The 20,902-nt window shown below is 42.6% G+C and overlaps 1 protein-coding gene across 1 annotated transcript in view; it reads left to right on the top strand.

Annotated features, from left to right (window-relative positions):
• The first annotated feature begins 6,584 nt into the window (after nucleotides 1-6,584).
• Nucleotides 6,585-20,902, top strand: part of Pacrg (parkin coregulated) — a 180,579-nt gene continuing 166,261 nt past the window's right edge. The window contains exons 1-3 of the mRNA XM_090338615.1: nucleotides 6,585-6,730; nucleotides 8,715-8,808; nucleotides 16,862-17,033. Of these exons, the coding sequence (XP_090194741.1) occupies nucleotides 6,585-6,730; nucleotides 8,715-8,808; nucleotides 16,862-17,033 (412 nt within the window). The remainder of the gene's footprint in view (nucleotides 6,731-8,714; nucleotides 8,809-16,861; nucleotides 17,034-20,902) is intronic.

Genomic DNA, 20,902 nt, shown 5'->3' with positions numbered 1-20,902 from the left:
TCTTCATTTGCAGCCAAGCTCACCCATCCTGCTGCCTCACACCAAGGGGCGTGAGGGGAGAGAGCCTGGGACCACACCACACACAGTGGTCATGCCCAGTGGACCACCTGCTACACCCCAGAGGGTAATGGAGATCCTTGGGTACTAAACCCCAATAAAGGGAAGAAGTATTTCATCGAGAGTTTCCTTGACAAGTTTCCTTGTCCCTGCCAGGTAGTCAGCCATGGCATAAGTTGGAGAAAAATATTAACAATAGTCATTATAGTTAAATGATAAGCACATTTCGATGTGTCTTATAAGATCATTTACTGTGGGTTCTAAATCTAAACTTCACAGACTCATAAATCTCGGTATCACTTGACTTCCTTTTTTGTAAGGCCATGTCTGGTAGCTTAGAAGCAGCTATGGCAAAATAACGGGAGCTGTCCAGGTGTCTGGTGAGCCCGGGGCTGGATCCTGACTCACACCCTCGGGAGGGGCATTTTGCTTTCTCTGCATTTCCATTAACAGGAAGGAGAGGTCAGGGTCCAGTGCATGCTGACACTGCCTTTCCTTATAGTAGACACATGGCCTGGGGAGAGAGGGGACGACACTCCTATCCCCTGGGGCCTGCCTCCCCCCTCCCACTCACCTCTGCTTTCTGCCATCGCTGAGGAAAACTGGCTCTGCAAACATTGTAAGTTTAATTAGCTGACGAAAATTCTCTTATTTTTGTATGTCACTTAAATGATTGAAAATGACTCCCATAATAGAAGATACATGCATCGCTTTGCTGACCATGCCCACAATCGCGATGGTCTCAATTACCTTTCCTACACCCAGGTAGTCCCTCCAATTTCAAGTCTTGCTTTTGAAGTGATATCACGATTCTCTTATAAATTAATTAAGCATGTCATTTGACAGCAACTTGACATCCTGAAGATGTCTGTGTCCTCATCTCTAGAACTTTCAGAGCCAAAGGACTGTACGAGAGTGACTGGAGAGTCTGAGATACAGGATCTTGGATTACACAAGAAGGGGATTCAGTATGAATCCAAAGACAAAATCTGTGTGACCGTACCTGCAGAGGGCAAGGCTTTGCCCCTCCACGGAAGGGATTTGAGACAAGAATGGTTGGTGGCCTCCTGAGGGGACCAAAGGCAAGGAAGATAGGTTCCCCTGCTCAGGACTCCACAAGCAGCATGACCTTGCCGAAACCTTGATCTTTGCCTATCAAATTCATTTTGGATTTCTGCCTTCTTGGGTTTTAAGATAAATAATTAGTGTTGTTTTAAGGCAGATTCTGTGAGGTGATCCACCAGGGGTGGATCACTAGCTCCTGAGTCCAGTAGGGACTCTGTTGACCACAGTGGGAATGGTGATAGCCGCTGGCGCCTTTATCCTCTGACCATAACGCAGGGCAGTGGCGTTGAGCACATTCTCACGTGGGAAAGATTTGCACTGCACTGGTTAGGAAGGAACTTTGGACTCAACTCTAAGAATGGAAGAGACAAAGGTTCCTTGCTTTCTGAGGAGAGGCAAAAGGAAAAATGTGTTCCCTTTTTCCACTTTGGAATGTTATGAGGCTTGTAGTTTTGGCAGCTATTCTGCAATGGAGAGGGGAGTCGACTCCAGAACTGTCCTGAGGAAATGGGAGGGACGAGGGCCAAGAGGCAAGTGATTGTGAATAAGAGAAGTTGAAAGAAAAACAAGAATCATGTCAGTGATAGAAATCAAAATAATTGTGTGACTGGAGGGAAAATTAATTCCAGTAAGTTAAGCAAGGAAAACTTTTTACTCGTGTCATTCATCTACATTCAGTTCTTTTTGCTTCCCTAAGGTGAAGGAGATAAAATCTTGTTCTTCTATGATGCATAATTGAATTAATAATGAGCACAACTTGTGTAAAGCTAAGTCTGGGATCCTATGACCTGGGCCACCGAGTGGCACCATCAGGGATTTCGTGCCAGCCAAGACCCCCGCACACATGTTTACATGAGAAATGCATTCCTCCTCTAGCAGAAGATTAGCCAACATTCTCACAGTGCACTAGATCACAGCACAAAGATTCTTACAATTTCTGAGCATTCTTGTTTCCCTTCATTCCAGGCTGTAAGAAAGAGTCAGACCATGATTATAAACTGTTCCGAATCTAATAGGCATGGTGCTCTAGAAGCTGCCACTGGCACCCCGTGAGTGACAGCGCAGAGCCAGGAACAGTGCAGCGTCTAATACACGTCACATGCGGCGCCTTGTCTGGCACATTTCATGAACTGCAAGTTGAAGAAACAAAATGAAATCCAAATTTCTTTTCAGCTGAGAAAAGAACAATGAGCCTAAGTAAGTTAGGATTGATGAGTGGTGAGCAGTTCAATCACTTTCTGCCTTTGGGCCAGTCATTTTACCCCAAATGGAATTCCCGGACTCACTTGTGAATCAACAGGAGATGGAAATGAAGGCTGTAAAGGCACACAAAATGACTTGTTATCCCACATGACTAAACCTAGGAGGTCTGAAGCCAGTACTTGCTTGACATATTTTGTGGAGATTTCTAGAAATCACAGAGGACCAGAAGATACTATGATCTAAAGGAATTTAACTAAGACCAAAGGTATTCATTCACTCATTGTTGCATCCATCCACCATCTATCCTTGTGCCATATGGAATACTGTGTCAGTGACAAATCAAAGACAGGTCTATTGAGAGGTGAACTGGAAACGAGCCTGTGCCGGCTTTTGTGTGCTGTGCTGATGATAGGAATGAACAACGTACGTAAATCATGGAAACATTCTCATTTGTCTATGGCTGTTTACCTGTTGTTCTGGAAACTCCATTTTCACTCTGGGAATCTGGAATGTCGTGGGAGAAGAAAGAAGGATGACTCAGGACCTAGCCTGTCCTGTCCCTTCACTTCCTTGTTCCATTCTCTCCTTCCTGCTTGGCCTTCTCTCCACGGTGGAGTGTGAAGAATCAGCTTTGTGTTGTATTCTCTTCCCTCCATAGCTTTCAGTTTGGAAATGCCATGGCTCTGGAGTAGAGACCTCTATCCTCTTGTCACTGAAGCCAACAGGACTGGGCTGGCTCTTTGCTCTCTTTCTGTGGGTAAAATCCGATGACTATTACTTATTGGCTACCAGCTGACTCTAAAGCTCAGCCTCTGTGGGCAATGGAGACTCAGCAATGTGCCACCCTGTCCCTAACTAAGAGTGTTTACCTCTATTACACCCTTACCCTGTACTCTTAAGGATGAAAGTAGTCACCCACCTGTGTCCTCTGGAAACATGCTCAGGCATCTCAGGACTTTGCTCCATTCTTTCTCCATCTACAACATGCACTTGTGAACATGTGTAAACACGTGTGCAGCTTTTACCATGACTGCAGTGGTGACCCGTGGAGCATGCTCTCGCTGTCCTGCATCCTCTTCATGTCTGGGACACACATCTCCCTGATTCTTCCTAGAAAAACAAGGAGCTACTTAATCCATATTGAAGGATAGGTAATTATTTGAGTACACATTTAAATAATTACTTACAGACTCATGATGTGTGTAATGTTATTAAAGTAAAGTGGCAACAGCGATTAGCATGTCCTGGGCAGTGTTCTAGACGGCTACATGGATTAGCCTATTATTTACCACAGATGGTTGAAGTATGTGCAGCTAGTGTCCCCGCTTTACTGAGGAATCTGATGCTACTTGGCAAGGTCATGTAACTTATTTGTGGCAGGGACTGTATTTGGACTTAGGCTCCATGATCTGTATAATAAACTACATGCTGTTTTGTGTGAAAGCTATAGCTTTTTATAAGATTTCATTAAGAATAAAAAGATAAGCAAAAAAAGAGAAAATCCTCCAAGAACACCAAATTTAAGGATGTATTCCACACAGAGGAAAAAGCCTGGTGCAGCTGGAATTTCAGACATGGGTAGATTGATAGTGGGTCATAGCCTGAAGCTCCCTGCCAGTGAAGGCTAGCTGAGCAATGTGGGCCAGGGGAATTTTAGAAAATGAGCAGGTAAGGAGAAGATTGGGTTGGGTCTGAGAATCTGTGGCTGAGTTGTTTATGCATGCAAGGTAACCTCTGTACCATGAGCTCATGCATTCTCCCTAGAGGAGGCAAGGCAGGCTGACAGAGCAGGGCAAAGGCAATTCTGTGGGGCCTGAGGATGCCTGGAACACAATTAGATGTCATCAAACCATAAAATGTGAAATTTAAGTCTGTTATACTACAAATTACATGTGAAGTATTTTGTGAGTGTGCTAGCTAGCCGTACTAATAGACAACGGAATGGGCACTTCAGAACTACATACCTCTGAGCACTTTACTTCCTCTTGACTTGAGGCAGAATCATCTATTTATTCTGCAGAGTCTAATTAGCACCCAAACAAGGAAGGTGAAGTTAGCTAGCAAAGGTGAGCACACCGCCCATGCTCACAGAGTGTGCACATGGGACCTTAGCTAGCTTCTCCCAGCCGGAACATGCGGCACAGCTGGACTTACATAAGGTCCATGAAAAATTAATAATCAAAAACATTGAGCATGGTCAAGAGAGCCCCAAAATAGAGGGAATAGGTGATGTGAAAAGGGTTTGTTTTGAGGGAAATGGAGGCACTGAAGAGAAAAGCAAAGAACTCTGGATCTTCACTGGGAACCATGCTTTCCTTCAGTGCTGCAACTTAATGGCTTTTGAGGAAATACAGGTTAAGATGTTCTGTTTTCCTAAAGGCACAAGAAGAATGCACAGCAATATTCTTCAAAGATTATGACTTAAAGGTGCTTGTTTCCCAAATTATAACCTACTGTACTGATTTGGTTTTTCAATGTGTCATTGGTAGACAATGTTAAAATATCAGAATAACTTTAATGTCATTGGTGTGGTTGATATTAAAATAATAATAATAATAATAATAATAATAATAAAGTTGGGTGCCTGGGACAAGGTTTAACTCTGAAAGCAAAGGTCATTTCAACAGGATCCAGATGGGTCAAGGAAGTCCCCAAAAGGAAGAGCGTTTGGGGTACTGGGTTTCTGACATTCTCATAAGAACAGTCTCAGTGGTGGAGAGAGCATTTGACAAAGTGTGTTAGCAAAGCAAACAAAGGGCAGGACAGGACATACCCAGACATGGGTGCAGCCAGGTGAACAGAAGCTCTGACATGAGAAGGGTTTACACCAGGTAAACGGGGGTTGGCCAGAGCATTTCCTCTGCTAAGTGCTTGATTGTTCAAGCCACCCGGCTTAATCTAATTTTGCTGACAGTATTAGTGTAGCCCAGAGATATGATGTTTTAGGAAAGTTAATTCTGCAACACATAATTCTGACTTGTGCCCATCAAAAGGGGTGAACGGACCATGTGAAGGTGAAACCGAGGCACAGTGATCAAGAGAAGCCAGGACAAAGTCAGGGGAGCGGGAGGCCATCACTGCGCTGCTCAGGAAGAAAAGGACCAGGTTATAGGGAAACACAGTGGTTTCAGTTTGTTCGTTTGTTTGTTTTTATGAATTCCTGGTCTCTGCTCTTTGTGTCTGCTATTCCTATTGTACCCTGCCTCAGTTCCACTCAACGGGTCCGTTTCCATTTAAAACTTGGCAAATGGCTTAATTAATATAATATCTATACATTTTATTTATTATTATCTCTTCAGTTTGTATACAGGTGTAAGTCAACTCATTAACGCAGTCTTCTTTATTAATTTTTATTGTGCGGTGATGTACTGAGAGGTTATAGTTTTGTCCCACTTCCTCCCCCCGCACTCTCCTTCTCCCAAGTTGTCAAGTTTATGATGTGCAGTGTCTGGTGAATATCACTGTTGCATTGGTTCACCCTTTTTCCTTGCTCTCATCGTTTCTGTGATTCCCCTTCCCATCCCCAAATCAGATAAACTTATATATAAAGACACAGGGTGCTGAACACTGGTACTCAAAAACACATTTAAGAAAATACAGTGTTCAGCCAGGCATGGTGGCTCACTCCTGTAATCCTAGCTGCTCAGGAGGCTGAGATATGAGGATCATGGTGCCAAGCTAGCCTGGGCACAAAAGTCCATGAGACTCTTATCTCCAATTAACCACTAGAAAACCCAGAGTGGTGCTGTGGATCCAGGGGTTAGGCGGTAGCCTTGAGCTGAAGAGCTCAGGGACAGCACCCCGGCCCACCCAGGGTTCAAGCTCCACAACCAACCAAGAAGAAAGGAAGGAAGGAAGGAAGGAAGGAAGGAAGGAAGGAAGAAAGAAAGAAAGAAAGAAAGAAAGAAAGAAAGAAAGAAAGAAGGAAAGAAAGAAAGAGAAAACACAATGTTATTTATGATAAAGATGAAAATGTTTTCAGGTCATGTTCTTACTCCCTCGAATTATTGTCATCCTATTGAAACTAAACAGTGTGATATCATCATGTGCTATTAAGGAATTCTGAGCTGTGCCAGGGTCTCCAGTCCCTGGCTATGGTTGGCATATTCCCACTGTACCCTGTCATCTCTTCATTTTGTGCCATTCGCAAATGGTTTTTAACCTAAGAACAGGAGTACTGGCATTATTTTTATAATGATGCCATCCCCAAATAAAACTTTTTATTCTCCACCCAGTAAAATCTGAAGAATATGGTAAACATGGAGAACTACTCTGATAGTTACAGTCCGGAGCAGGAAACTGGGTGGTGCTTGGCTCTCCGTCCCTGGCGTTCTCCTATGGTCCAGGTGCGCTTCTCAGCTTTCATAAACACCACCTCCTGGCAGCCCTCAGCGTTGTCTTCCAGGTGAGGAGATCAAAGCGCAGATGCTGGCGGAGGAGCTGGGAGGAACCTTGGTGTGCACATCTCTTTGGCATTTACTCATTTCAATAGTATTTTTGCTACAGGAAGTAGAGAAGGACTTAATGTCATGGCATGTAGCACATGCTGTCTTATTCCATCCTTCCTGCAGGATGTTGTTCTCAGAGAGAGAGTGTCATTGATTCGTCCTTTCAGTAGACTTAATATTGAAGCAATCAGTCCAAAGAATTAGCCTCTACTCCTCTAGTCACTGTCTCTTTCTTTGCTGCCCATTGCCTCCCCTTCACTCCCTAGGGTCCAATCCGTCTCTATCACAGCTAACCAGTATTTTGTTGTTGTTTACATTCCTAATTTGAAGAAATTCAAAGTATAAAGAACTTTAATAAATTACAGCCCATCTCTATAAAATATATCCGGAGTAAAGTATATGCCGATGTGAGAGAGACATGCTGCTACACCCACATGAGCCACATCATCTGACTCAAGCCAGCAGTCCTCATCTGTTTAACTCTCATTTGGTTGAGCATATTAAAATTGTGAACGAGTGTCAATGGCTGAAACCTGTCATCTAGATACTTTGTAGGTTTAAAATTGGAGGACGACAGTCTAAAGCCAGCCTGGGGAAAAGTTTGCAAGACCTATTTTCAGTAGTGACACCTTCCTCTTATCCCAAGTTATATGAGAGGCTGAGATGGGGGCTCATAGTTCCAGGCCGTCTGGGGCAGGAAGGTCTGGGAGACTTCTCCATGGAGGTGAGTCAGAGGCCGTAGCCAGTTATGGTCTCAGCAAGGACAGGAAGCCCAAGGAAGCAGATTGTGGCTCAGGAGAGGACCCAGACTGCCCTGTTCTAGAATTCACCAGTTATATGAGGATCCGGTGGTAGAGGGACAGCCCAGCAAGGACAGAGCCCTGAGTTCACACCTCAGTCCCACCACCAAAACAAAACAAAAAGGCAGGAATTACTTTACCTAATTCAGGGACAATCTTTGTACAATAATGCGATATTTTACAACTAATACCAGTGGTAAAATCTACAAATAGTGGATTTCTCATTGTCTCCATTCCTAAAACTCATCTGTATTTTTCAGGTCTATAAAAAATATATTTTTTGCTTCTTATTTTTTGAACATTTGCTATCCCAAAATACAATCATTCCTCCTTTACTTTTGGTCATATTATATTATTTTGGTAGTGTACAGAAATTACAAATAAAGGAAGTAATTTATGGATGAATTGCTGTATAAATCTTGCTCTGGGTAAAAAAAAATTTTTTAAGTTTTAAGAAATTCCTTTAACTCTGTGGCAAATGATGGATAGTTGGGATGTTTAAAGCTATAGAACACGAGACCTTCTTTTTTATTACACCTGAAAGTATCACTCACTGCCTGCTCCTGCGATGAACATACAATTTCTGGATAATAAAGGTTAAGTGTGCATAAATTCCAGATCTGCTTCAACTGACCTTTAGCTGTCTTGTTAGCATTTTGACAGAAATTTAAAATAAGGTTATTCCACCAAATAATTTGATTCTCCATCCGCAAGTTCTGATTTGTTACTCGGTAATTAATATCTTCTAGCTAGACAGAGCCATCAGCATTTGTGGCAAAGTGGCAAGCCGTGAGGTTTGGGAGCAATTGGGGCAGATGCTCCATCTTCCTGATTGTCCATCTTTCCCTGTGTGAGCATGGTCAGTGGATCCCTCAAGCCGCAGAAGGCTGCTCCTTGCTTGTGCTTAAGTTTGTCAATAATCTTTCGTCATTTTCTTCATACCATATCAATATCAGATGTTAATTTTGTGATTTTTCTATTTAAGTAGGTGTTAATTATATTGTGGCAGGCTATTATCTTCAGTTCATTGGTTCTTATTTAGCAATATTTTCTGAACTCCTTTATGAGGGAAACATGTTTTCAGATGCCTAGCATGCTACATGGACAGCAGGGTCAACCTCAAGGGTTTTCTCCCCCTCAGAACTGGAGGCACATTGGACAGGACCTCCAGCACTGTTGGCCCCAGCGAGAACAAGGGCAGTACTCTCCACGCGGGCCTCACTCTTCTGGCAAAGGTGTGAACGCACGGCTGAACCTCCCTCTGTGTCTGTGGCTCAGCACATCTGGGTCTGGCTCTATCACACTGCTGGACTCGGCTTTCCTGTCACAGGACTTGTATGTCAGGGGGTTGAACTGTGTATGTGGCTTCACTACCAGTGTAATGTCAGCCTTGTTCGCTGAGCTAGAAAGCTTCCCTGACTTCTCTGCTCCTAAAACCAGTTCTCCATGTCTTGTCCTGTCTGTAACGATTCCCCCTTGATCTAGGCAGAACTCCAAGGTGTTGCTAGATTTCTAAGTGGATGAAAATCAAAAGTATTGTAGCTCATGGTTTTTTATTTAAAAAATTTCAGCTGGGCTCGGTGGCTCACACCTATAAATAATCCTAGTTACTCAGGAGGCTGAGATCTAAGGATCACAGTTCAAAGCCAGCCTGAGCACAAAAGGACCTGAGACTCTTATCTCCAATTAACCTCTAGGAAGTGGGAAGTGGGGCTTGGTTTCAAGGGTAGGGCAGTAGCCTTGAGCTGAAGAGCTCAGGGACAATACCCAGGCCAAGTTCAAGCCCTATGACCCACCCAAGAAAAAAAAAATTCAGACAGTATGACACATAAGACAGACATTCTCTGATTCTTGAAGGTCCTTTTGTGACTTTGTACATAGTTCAATCTTCTAAATGATTCCACCTATCCTTGTGAAAAATGTGGTGGATTTTTTTTTTTGCCAATCCTGGGGCTTGAACTCAGGGCCTGAGCACTCTCCTTGGGCTTTCTCAAGGCTAGAGCTCTACCACTTAAGTTACAGCCCCACTTCTGGCTTTTTCTATGTATGTGGTACCAAGGAATTGAACCTGGGTCTTCATACATGCCAAGCAAGCACTCTACCTCTAGGTCAAACTCCCAGCTGGAAAAATGTGTTTTCCTTAACTGACAATGTCACAATGTAGACAAAACTTTATGTTCTTTTAATTTATATGGGAAAGTAAACAAATTAGATTAATAATTTGAAAAGCAGGAAAGTAATGGGAAGGTAACTACCCTAAAATTAAAATCAGTTAAATAGTTGTGATAATTGAATCAAACTAGCACAGATTCATGAACAAGAGAGGCAGGTCAGTGAAACAGAACAGAATGTGAAGAAACAGGCTTGTTAACATGGGGAGGCCTCTAGGCTCTGGGAGCTGCAGTCCATGTCTGTGGGGACAGCGAGCTAGCCAGCTGGGTCCCAGGGAGCCTGTCACAGCTGAAGGAATGCCTTACACATCAGGCCAGGAAAATCAAACTGTGTTAAATGTGGAGAACCCACAAAAACACTTGAGTAAATTATTACAAATGTTCCTTCCTAATTATTTCTATGTATTATGCCACAAACTTGGAAGGAAATCTTTCTAATGATGCCTCAAACTTAAGAACTCACAAAAGATTAATAACTTCAAAAGCATAAAAATGTTTGCATGGCAAAAAAAAATGTGAGAACTCCTACCATACACGAAAGACTAATCTCCTCCAAAGAAAAGAATTATACTAAGGAAGAAAAAAAAGCCATTGCCTCCAAAGAAGAAAATGGCAAAGGATGTGAAAATACAATTCACAGAAATGGCTGTACAAATAGCTTTCAGAAATACATTTAAAGGGTGATTATTCTCACAGTAGCAGCAATGTAAGTTAAGGCAACACAGTATTACCTAGAATATTGTTAAGAATCACACTTTTACAGCATTCTCTCTGGATAAACAATGGGAAAACAGCCACTCATTTTTTTGTTGATGGGAATGCAAGTTGGTAGCAATGCTATGAAGTACCACTTGGCAAAACTGTCAAAACTGAAAATATGCACATACTTTGTTAAAGCTGTTTCTCTCCCAGAAATGCCTTCTGCATCATACTTACCACAATTTTTGCCAGTCCTGGGGCTTGATCTCAGGGCCTGAGCACTGTCCTTGGGCTTTCTCAAGGCTAGAGCTCTACCACTTGAGCCTCAGCACCACTTCCGGCCTTTTCTATGTATGTAGTATCAAGGAATTGAACACAGGACTTCATACATGTTACACACTTGGATTACATGTGTGTGTGTGTGTGTGTGTGTGTGTGTGTGTGTGTGTGTAACTGGGTGGTTAAGTGTGACTGTATCCCTACAGTTTATATTTTTTGCTAGTTGTCGGGTTGAACTCAGGTCCTGAGCACTGTCCTTGGACTTCTCTCAAGGCTAGAGCTCTACCCTTGAGCCACTGCACCACTTCCAGCTTTTTTTCTATGTACGTGGTGCCGAGGAATCGAATCCAGGTCTTTGTGCATGCTAGGCAAGCGCTTTAACCACTAGGCCAAACTCTTGATTCCTGTTTACTTTTTTTTTTTACAATAAAGAATATTTGTTTCATACTAAGCAAATCAAATATAACATATATATATGTATGTATATATTGTTGCTTCTCTACTATTTGTCTCTTGCGTCTCACTTCTCTTCCTAAGTTTCACTTACTTTTACATAAACTTTATCCTTTGGTAAGAATGATCTGTGAGTTAGGAGAATGGCCTTCAGGGTTGGTCAGGGCATTTAATTTATTTTTAGTTTTGAACAGTGATTTCACTGAGTTGCTTTGTAGATAAATTTGTTCTTTCAATCAGCTGAAGAATTTTACCCTCTTGGCTTCTATCTTCTTGAAAGATAAGTTCAATCTAATTATCTTAATCTTTAAAAAGATCAAAACTCATCTAAGAAATCTGAAGAATATTAACTTCAATCTAGTGTTGATTCTTTAGATATAATCTGTCTTTTGTTTCTAAGTTGCTTTTAAATCTTATCCTTGTCTTTGAAGTTTGATGATTTTTCTGGAAAACATCTGGAGTTTCATCTTCAATGTGAAGACTCAACATATTTTATCAGTTATGAAAGGTTCTTGACTGTTATTTCTTCTTTATTCTCTGTCTTCTGTTCTGCAGCAGCTTGAAGCACATGAAAGTATCCCAAATGGTACTCCACCATTTTTTTTCTGTTGTGGGGTCTCCATCTTCAAGTCAGGGTTAGTTCTGTGTTCTGTGGTCCAGGTCCCAGTTCTCCATCTGTGACTCAGATAATGTTCAACCTAGCTATTTCTTTGTTGCGAAACTCCATTACCATGGTGGTTGTCAGGTCGTTATTGTGAACTGGTCTGTGGCAAAGGCTGAATTTTCTGGTTAGTTGTTTCATGTCCCTAAATTATACAAGTGTTATTTTTGCATTTGCTTTCATTTGGACTCTAGAAATGTCTTTGAAATTTATCATCCAAAACTTTATTTCTTGGATTTTGATTATGTGGATTTTAATTTCTCAGAGGAGCTATTTCCACTGAGAGTTTGTCAAACATCAAGTTCTTTCTGCTTCAACAAATGGGTAGGAAGAGACCCACTGGTCCCTTTCTACAGAAGAGCAGTCCTCAGGTGTCCAGGTTGTATGCCAGGTTCCAGGTTGATTCTCTGCTCCTGCAGCTTCTCTGTCTTCCTGAACTGGAGGGAGGAGAGCCTCTTTCTGGTCTGGTCATTCTGAGGTCACTGGTAACATATAGGGCTCCCTCTGTGGCTGGATTGCAGCCTCATCTCTAAGCTCTCAGAAGTTCCTGAACTCAGCTTTTCCTTTAGCACAACTTTGTATGCTTACACTTTGTCGTGGTTTATGGATTCATATCAGTTTTGCCTGCAGACTACTTCTTTTCGACATGCTAAACAAAAAAGTCATATTTTCAACATCTAAAAGAAAGCTCATTTTCTCTTATTCAAGTTATATCATCAATATATTGAAAATATCAAATGACCTAAATGTTTTTATCTTTATCATAATGTATCTGTAACACATTTAAAATAGAGCTGTGTGTAAAATGCCATATATACTGCATGCAGATAGCACTTAAATGCCTACAAAATTTCTAAGTCATCTGGAAATAGCTCAACAGCTGTGTCAAGGATTAAAAATCACTGTTCAAACTTTATTTTAGAAATGCCATATGAGTATGTCATGTATTAATGGATAATTACACTTTTTTCAGGTTATTTTATTATTCTAAACAGTTTCCTCTGGAATAATTATTATAAGAGTCACAGTAGCAGATACCTCCAATGGTATTTCATTCACTAATTGTTGTAATGATGTAGAAAGCATAAGAGTAAATCCCTGGTTGGAATTTTTAATGGACTCATTAACCTCATTGTGTTTGTGACCTTTTGGTATAGCATTACTACCTTACACATCTGTTATGGGATAAAATATTATACTTCTTAGACTAAATCAAGTTAGAATGTTAGTGCTTTTGACCAAAGGTCACTGAAACATTTAGAGATAGACTTACAGGCTCTATGATCTTTACAGAGATATGGTACATAAATTTTTTATAGGATTTTGTGCATGTAGATACTTCATGACTAGTATGAAGGTAGACATTAATCAGTTATCTCTGTAATTTTAGCTGATATTTCCTCAAGTTCTATGTCTCACTTCAGTTTTCTTCTGATACTAGATTTTATAAACTTTGGAAAAGATTAACCAATTTTAAACTATTACTTTTGTGGTAATACTTAAGAAATATAAAGTGTAGTATTTACCACTAAATTAATTACCTGAAGAGCAACAAATTTTAGTGACTGGAAAATATTTATTGCTAAACAAGCCCTAAGAATGACTTTTTTGTGTAAATTTAAAGTAACCCAAGTCGTCACCAATTAGAAATCCTATAGGAATGTGGGAATGAGTGTCATAGTGTGACAGACGTCTACACAAACATAAACAAGGCATCTCCTAATTTATTTCTTCTTCATACGTCAATCTTTGATTATTCTTAGAATCAACATTTAGACTTTAAAATGAAGATCTCTTCTTGCTATTGCCAGTATGTACATATTGTAATGTGTGTGTGTTTGGTGATACTCTGAGATACCGATACTCCTCCACAGAGTTTACAAGTAGACTCAAAAGGCCAATTGAAGTCCTAGTGATTTCTACCAAATGGAGAACGTACATTTCCAGAAGACCATCTTGATTTTCTATTACAATATTCTTAAATTTTTTGGGTTGTGAATTAACACTGCAATACCAACAAAAGGACAGATGGATCATTATATGTGAAGAACTTAAATGTGCACAGTATATAAATTTACAGAAACTCCCATACTCCCCTGGGTGATGGCTGAGGGCATGGCCCAGGCTGCAGCTCCTCAGCTGAGCACAAACCTGAGAGGAACAGTTCAAAAGGCCAGAGTTAAAGTCCCACAAGTCCTGTTGCAGCACTGGACTATCATGTGCCAAACACCCTTGGGGACAGTGGCACGCTCTTTGCATAGAACTTGGGGAGTGTAATGAATTAGTGATGAGAGCTACAAAGAAAATCGAGCAGGGCCGAGGTGGTGGTAGGAAGTCTAGATAAAGGACTTTCAGGAGATGAAGGAAGCTGGAGGAAAGAGGAAGGCCCACCATGGTTCTTCCAATTTTCCTGTGCTAATACCCCGCCTACAGGCCTTTGGAGATGGGTTTATGCAAAGTTAGTAAAACTGTCAGAGACCTAATGGTCTTAAGAAAGCTGAGCAGTATCTGAGCTTCTATCTGCACCTGGGAAAGCATCTGAGGGTAAAGTAAAAGGCGCCTGTCCTCAAGCCAGGGCCAGCAACCTCAACAGAGCACAACCACAGTGAAACCCAGGCTTCCAGCATGCAGGACTGTCAGAACATCTGTGCTTCAAGCCGCCCATCTTCTGGCTTTGAGTTATGGTATCCTGAGCTGATTAAACTTGGTCATTCCAGAAAAGACCCTAAGGGCAGAGGAGTGGGGCCCAGAGTCTGCAGAGCACAGTGTAAGAGGGTGGGGTGAAGAGCCTGAAGACACAGATGAGGGTGGGGCTTTGACAGGAGCAGTGGCATGCTGAGGGGGATGGTGGCAGAATTAGGATGACACCAGCCTTGGCTGAAACACATCCTAAGAAAAACTTTCATGTCAACCATCCTATTAGGAAATTCTTGTCTCAGTAAGATAACTGTGTTTGAGAATGCTAAAGATGAGGGAAAGCTCCAATAGGATGTTTCAGTAGCTGTCTTACCGCAAAAGTCATGGCAAAAAGAAAAAGTTAAAACAACACTATCTACCTAACAAAACTGCAAAAAAGAAAGTCAACAGTAAATGAACTGCAACAACCAGAGACCATAGGATGACAGAAGTTAAAATAAAGCAGCCATAAAAGTGAATGTAGCAAACTAACATGAAGATACATACTCTTAGATCAGATGGAACTACCAAATGTAATGATTTGACAATTACAAGGGACACATGTGAACATGCAGCAAGGGACTAAAAGAGGGAACGAACAAAATCTATTGATGATCTAAGTAAGAAATATAGCACTCATGACACTTTTATGATGAACAAAGATTACAAGGTAAAATTATGGATAACATTGTACCATTAGTAGCTGAATGATATAGCAATAAATATTTCAGAGAATAGACAATAATGTTCTAAAACATCTTGAAGCGAACACAAATTCTTGAGAAAATTAATATTAAGTAGCTATCCCATATATTTTGGCTGAACAAGGTAAATTGTATACATTTACAAGGAATATAAAGCATCCCTGAAGTGTTTGTATACACTTACATTTGGGGTTCATTTTTCTAAGCTCCAGCTACAGAAGGGTAGTGGATCCGAAGTCTTCCTGGCTGGGCTCCCTTTCCCCTCCTGCTGGCTGCCCCCATCTCAGGGTCCCTGTTTATGGGACAGATGAGCAAACTGTAGATGGGCCTCCTTAGGTGAAGCCATGAGATACTTGATTCACTGAGTCTCAAAGCAGCTGAGGGTGGTTCTGAGTCTGTTTTCAGTTACTCACACCACCCGTGAACAGCCATGTGCTTGGGGACTCCAGAGTGCAGAGAGGAGCCAGAGGTCCTAAAAGCCTCCAGGTAGTAGACAGGGAGTGTCTCTCAGGTCTTGGTGGAAGGTGACCATTCAAAGGTGATCCCTGTGAGAAGGGTTTGGAGGCCGGGGAGAGTGGTGTGAGCACACCTCCCTTATCCAGAGCAGGTGGGCTGGTCCTATCTTCGCAGGAGTCTTAGGGCTCATTTTTTATTTTTTTGTCATGGGGCTTAGACTCTGTGCCTGGGTGCTGTCCCTGGGCTCCTCAGCTCAAGGCTACCACCCTACCCCTTGAGCCACAGCACCACTTCCTGTTTTCTGGTGGTTCACTGGAGATAAGAGTTTCAAAGACTTGAGTGCATGATCCTCAGATCTCAGCCTCCTGAGTAGCTAGGATTACAGGCCTGGGCCACCGCCGGCTTGGGCTCCATTCTGTACATGGTGTCACTTGCTGCTCCCTCCCGGAGGTGGCCCAGGCAAGTGCAGGATTTCCAACCCACTGTCTGTGTCCTCAGCTCTGAGTCCCATTCCCTGGAGGTGCTGGATGGTACCACAGAGGGCCAGTGAGCTGTCATGAGGCCTCACTGGAGGTGATGGGTGTGGGGACAGAAAGTCAGATCCCTGTGTCTACAAGTGGGCTGGGGAGGTTTGGAGATGCGGGGCAGTGGCAAGCTCAGCCCACTTGTTGTCTCCCTTTTTTTTTTTGACCCCAGCACCACCCTTGTCATCCACTCCCCAGAGAGTCACGTGTGCCCTTCACTGTCTTAACCATCAAGTCTCAAAGAACCTGGGCTCTCCAGTTGTACAGTGCCATGAAGCACTGTGTTTTTCGAGGCTTGGTCTGGTTAGAGCTCTGGTGCCCACGTCCCTGGGCCCATCACTCTACCCTGGTGTGTCTACCTCTCAGCATCCTGATTGCAGTCTTCTCGACTCCTTTCTAATATGGCATGTGTACCAAACAGTAAAAAGAAATCTACTCCTTTGCTTCCAAAGGAGACAGTCCATGAATAAGAGTCAAGTCTGAAGGTCGACCCTGTCAGCCTCCTCACAGAGGCCTTGACCGGTGGCTGGGCAGCTCGCCCTTCCGCCTCACCTCCCCACAGTACACGCTGCTCTGCGGGGGGCAGAGCTGCTATCTGGGGGGGGCAGGGGGTGCTCGGCCCTGAGGTTGTTTTCACATAGCATTTCTTCTCTCTCTACTTCCAGGTAGAAATTGAGAAGCTGGACTACCACCATTATCTGCCTCTGTTTTTTGATGGGCTTTGTGAAATGACATTTCCCTATGAGTTTTTTGCTCGGCAAGGAATCCACGACATGCTGGAACACGGGGGGAACAAGATTCTACCTGTCATTCCACAGCTCATTATCCCGATAAAAAGTAAGTGAACAGGTGAAAAAGCGTCACTCAGCGTATGCCATGCCGCTTTGTGACAACTTGCTAATTAAGCAATAAAACACAACAGACTGAGGCCATACCCTGGGGTTGTGTGGGATTTTCATAAATTTCCTTATGAAAGCAGACAACCCAAATCTCTGAAAATAGGTCCCATCGCAGAAGTGAGGCACACTGATTTAAAATGTGCACAGGAAGGTATGTGACCTCATAGGGGCACACTGTGACCTGAGCGAGCTCTCAACGGCCTCCCTAACTTGAAATTATAGTAGAAACACAATCGTGTTGATTGATTGTGTATGGAAAGGGAATTGTCCATCCAGATAGGTTGTGGTGGTGGCAGTCTCTAGGGTGGTGTGTCCCTGGCTTTATCTGGCTGTCGCATGAGTGTCTACCACCTTCTACACAGCGAGCCCAGGTATCAGGCCTAAGCTTGCATCAAGAAGTCCCTCACCTTTTCTGCAGCCTGCCTGGCATTTCCACTTCCTGCTCTGGGCCACAGCCTCCAGAAGAGGCCCCAGCCACTCGCATGGCCCTGGGGTGACAGGGTGGCCGCCTCACCTCCCCAGGCCTGGGGAGGCTCCCCTCCTCCACACACACAGTCTGAGGCCTGCTTCTGTTTACCTGGGTTGACCACATGAGAACACATGAGCTCAGAATTGGGTCTGGATTGTTCCACCATGGCCATCCTCTCCTTTCTGTTAGGATTCTAATGATGGTTTGGGTTCAGCTGCATTTTTCTTCTGCTCTCACTGCTGCCTCAGTGACTTGGAAACTAGCTCTCCCATCTTGGAGACCTCCGCACAAGTAGTAATTCCCACGGTCTCTTTCCAAGGCAGGGAGCCAAAAACCAAATGCAGAGCCACCGGGTTTGAACTGTATGGGGCCAGAGAAGCAGGGGTCTCATCCCAGACAGCTCCCAGCAGCCTCACCTGCTGCTGAGCTGAGCGTGGTGTCCCAGGGTTCCTCCAAGAGATAGAGGTTCTTCTTCAAATGTGCTTTTCTCCTCTGGAGAAGCACAGTTCTAGTTGAAACAGTGCCTCTCTAAAAGATGAAGTATATGTGTCATAGATAAACAGAAAGGGCCAGAAAATTCTTTCCAGGAGCTATCCCTGTCCTCTATACCCCCCAGAATAGCAACAATACCCAGATTTCTTATTGTTAGGCTTGTTTGCTTCCCCCAAGACTTCCTGCAGGTCCCCACTGAAGACATGTACTGAAAGAGAAAGGTACTGCAAATATTTATATTATGTTCTTTAGAATTAAAGCATACTAAGTTAACAAGTGGCCAGCCAAGGTGAAGTGACTTTTGAGTTTTGTTCAACCTGTATTTGAAATCACATAAATGAGTTCCAAGAGAAATGATGTGTTATAAGGAGAAAATTGACAGTATACACAGCAGTCATATGCTGATGAGAGAAAACATTACTAAGAACTCAGTAAATGTGAATTGTCAGGCCGTTTCACTACATGTGAATGTGGTCATTTCCGGTTCCAGCACTCAGGATAATTTATTTTGGTTGGATATTGTGGCTTTGGCTGCTGGGCTTTTCCCTACACTGACCCCGTCACTCTGTCTCTTCTTAATCTGCTTACATCACTAAAAAGCCAGACTTTCTAGGGAGAAATGCTGGTTAGCTATGTAAGACCATACACAGTTCTAGTATGCCATGCGAAGGGTTGTATGAGAAAGGTGGAATTCAGCATGAGGCTAATTGATTTAAAAGCCAGTTGATGTACATGCATCAGCTGTGTGGGCCTGATTTTCAAATAATATTATCAGTATAATATTTACTTTTATCCAGGGGTAAAAATTAACCTCCTCAGCACCAGCAAGCAGTTTAATTAATCTCTGTGAAGGCAACATAAAGTAGATGAGCTTGAGGGGAGGAGACAGCCCAGATCAGCCCATCTCTCGGTAGACCCTGGTGCTGATGTGAACAAAATGTGACAGAATATTTCTCGAGTGAGCAAAGGGCATGTTTCAAACATAAAGCATAAAAATACAACCATCATTTCCTCCTTCTCAGTCATGTAAGACCCCAGGTCTGCCAGGTGACAAGTGTGTACCTCTAGTCCCAGCTACTCAGGAGCCTGGGGCAGATGAGTCATGAGCACACGAGTTAAATGCTAGCCTGAACAACACACTAAGAACCTGTCTTAAAAAGAAAAAAAGACCTCAAGATTTTTAATGGCAAAAATAGCATATGATATTTCTGTGCTATTGATTATAATTTAACTGCCTCTTCCCCCTCCCTGTCCTCCCCCCTCCTGGAGTTTCTCTGGGTTTGAGGCTCACCATACCACAATAATGAGCTTGGGGCTAGTAAAGGAACCTGATTTCTGAGAGTGACAATGGAGCATTCTGGGGAAGAAGGGGATAGGAGGAGCCCTTTAAGCCTTCTGACCCAGGACGTTGGATCTACATTTACTCCATCTGGTCTGGAAAAGAGAAATTAGGTCAACACTGGGGAGCAATGTCCACCCTGGCTGAATGAACGTAGAGAAGGATTCAAGTCGGGGCTGAGAGGAGAGCGAAGGGCCAAGAGCAACCACAACCGGTGACTTCTTTCCTAAGAAGCAAGAACAACACTACTGCCTCCTAGAGCCATTTGAAAAAATAATAATAACCACTCCACACAAGGAAGGAAAGATTTTGCATGCACAGAGAAGAATATAATAAAGAAACCCAGTTAAAAAATAAAAACTTGATCCATTTATCTACTAAGGGGTCATAGGGGAGCTCTATGTTGAGTCTTTTGAGGAATTGCCATACTGTTTTCCAGAGTGGCTGAACAAGTTTACACTCTCACCAACAGTGCAGTTAGTAGCATTCCTTTCTGGCCACATCCCTGCTGACATCGGTTGTTATTAGATTTAGACTGAAGTCTAAATAGTTGATGGAAGAGTTTCAAAACTGTGTTTGACCGAGGTTGTGGTTCGTAATGGAGAGCTTGCCCAGCAAGTGTGGGGCCCTGAATTCAAGCCCCAGTATCACTGAAAAGGGAAAGGGAAAGGGAAAAAGGAATGGTAAGGGGAAGGAAAAAGAAAGGGAAGGGAAAGGAAAGGGAAAGAAAAGGGAAAGAGGAGGGGAAAGGTAAAATGAAAGGGAAGGGAGAAGGGGGAAGGGGAAGGGAAAGAAAAGGGAAGGGAAAAAGGAAAGGGGAAATGAAGGGGAAGAGAAAGGAAAGGGGCAAGGAAAAAGCGGAGTTCCAAAGCATCAAACTGAGTGGAGAAGATCAAAATAGTTAAAAAAAATATCTGTTAACTGGAAAGATATTACATAGGCATCAAGAAGATGCTAAGAATCCGAAGCACAAATTGAGATGGAGAATGTGAAATCATCTGTATCAACTTAAGAAAATTAACTTTCATATTGGGTCTTAAGCTGCAAACTGTAAACCCAATTTAAACTCCTATTCATTAGACAAAATATTACTGAAGTCTTAAAAACTAAAAGTTATTATTGGGATAAATTGTTTAAAGGCAGGAGTAGTTATTTTGTTTTCAGTAGAGTAGAATTCAATGTAAAGAGATTTTTAAGTAAACAAATAGGAGTTATATTGATAAAATATTCACAAAAAATATTTAATCACCATGGGCCTCTATGTACTGAAAACCAAGGCATCACATTTTAGAAATAATCATCTACTTATACTCGTATTTTCTGTGTCTGTTGGAAGACCTCACTTTTTTCTTGTCACACACACACACACACACACACACACACACACACACGTCTTTCTTTGGGAGCCCACGTTTTTGGTACTTCATGTATTACCTTGTACTGGTAACAATTCAGCTCTTCTTTACAGACGTGCCTCCCACATACACACGTGATTTCCATTAAATCA

Source organism: Megascapheus bottae, chromosome 8 (assembly GCF_031878675.1).
Source record: "Megascapheus bottae isolate mThoBot1 chromosome 8, mThoBot2.hap1, whole genome shotgun sequence".
In the NCBI taxonomy this organism is placed as follows: Eukaryota; Metazoa; Chordata; class Mammalia; order Rodentia; family Geomyidae; genus Megascapheus; species Megascapheus bottae.
This window is presented reverse-complemented; position numbering and strand designations above follow the sequence as displayed.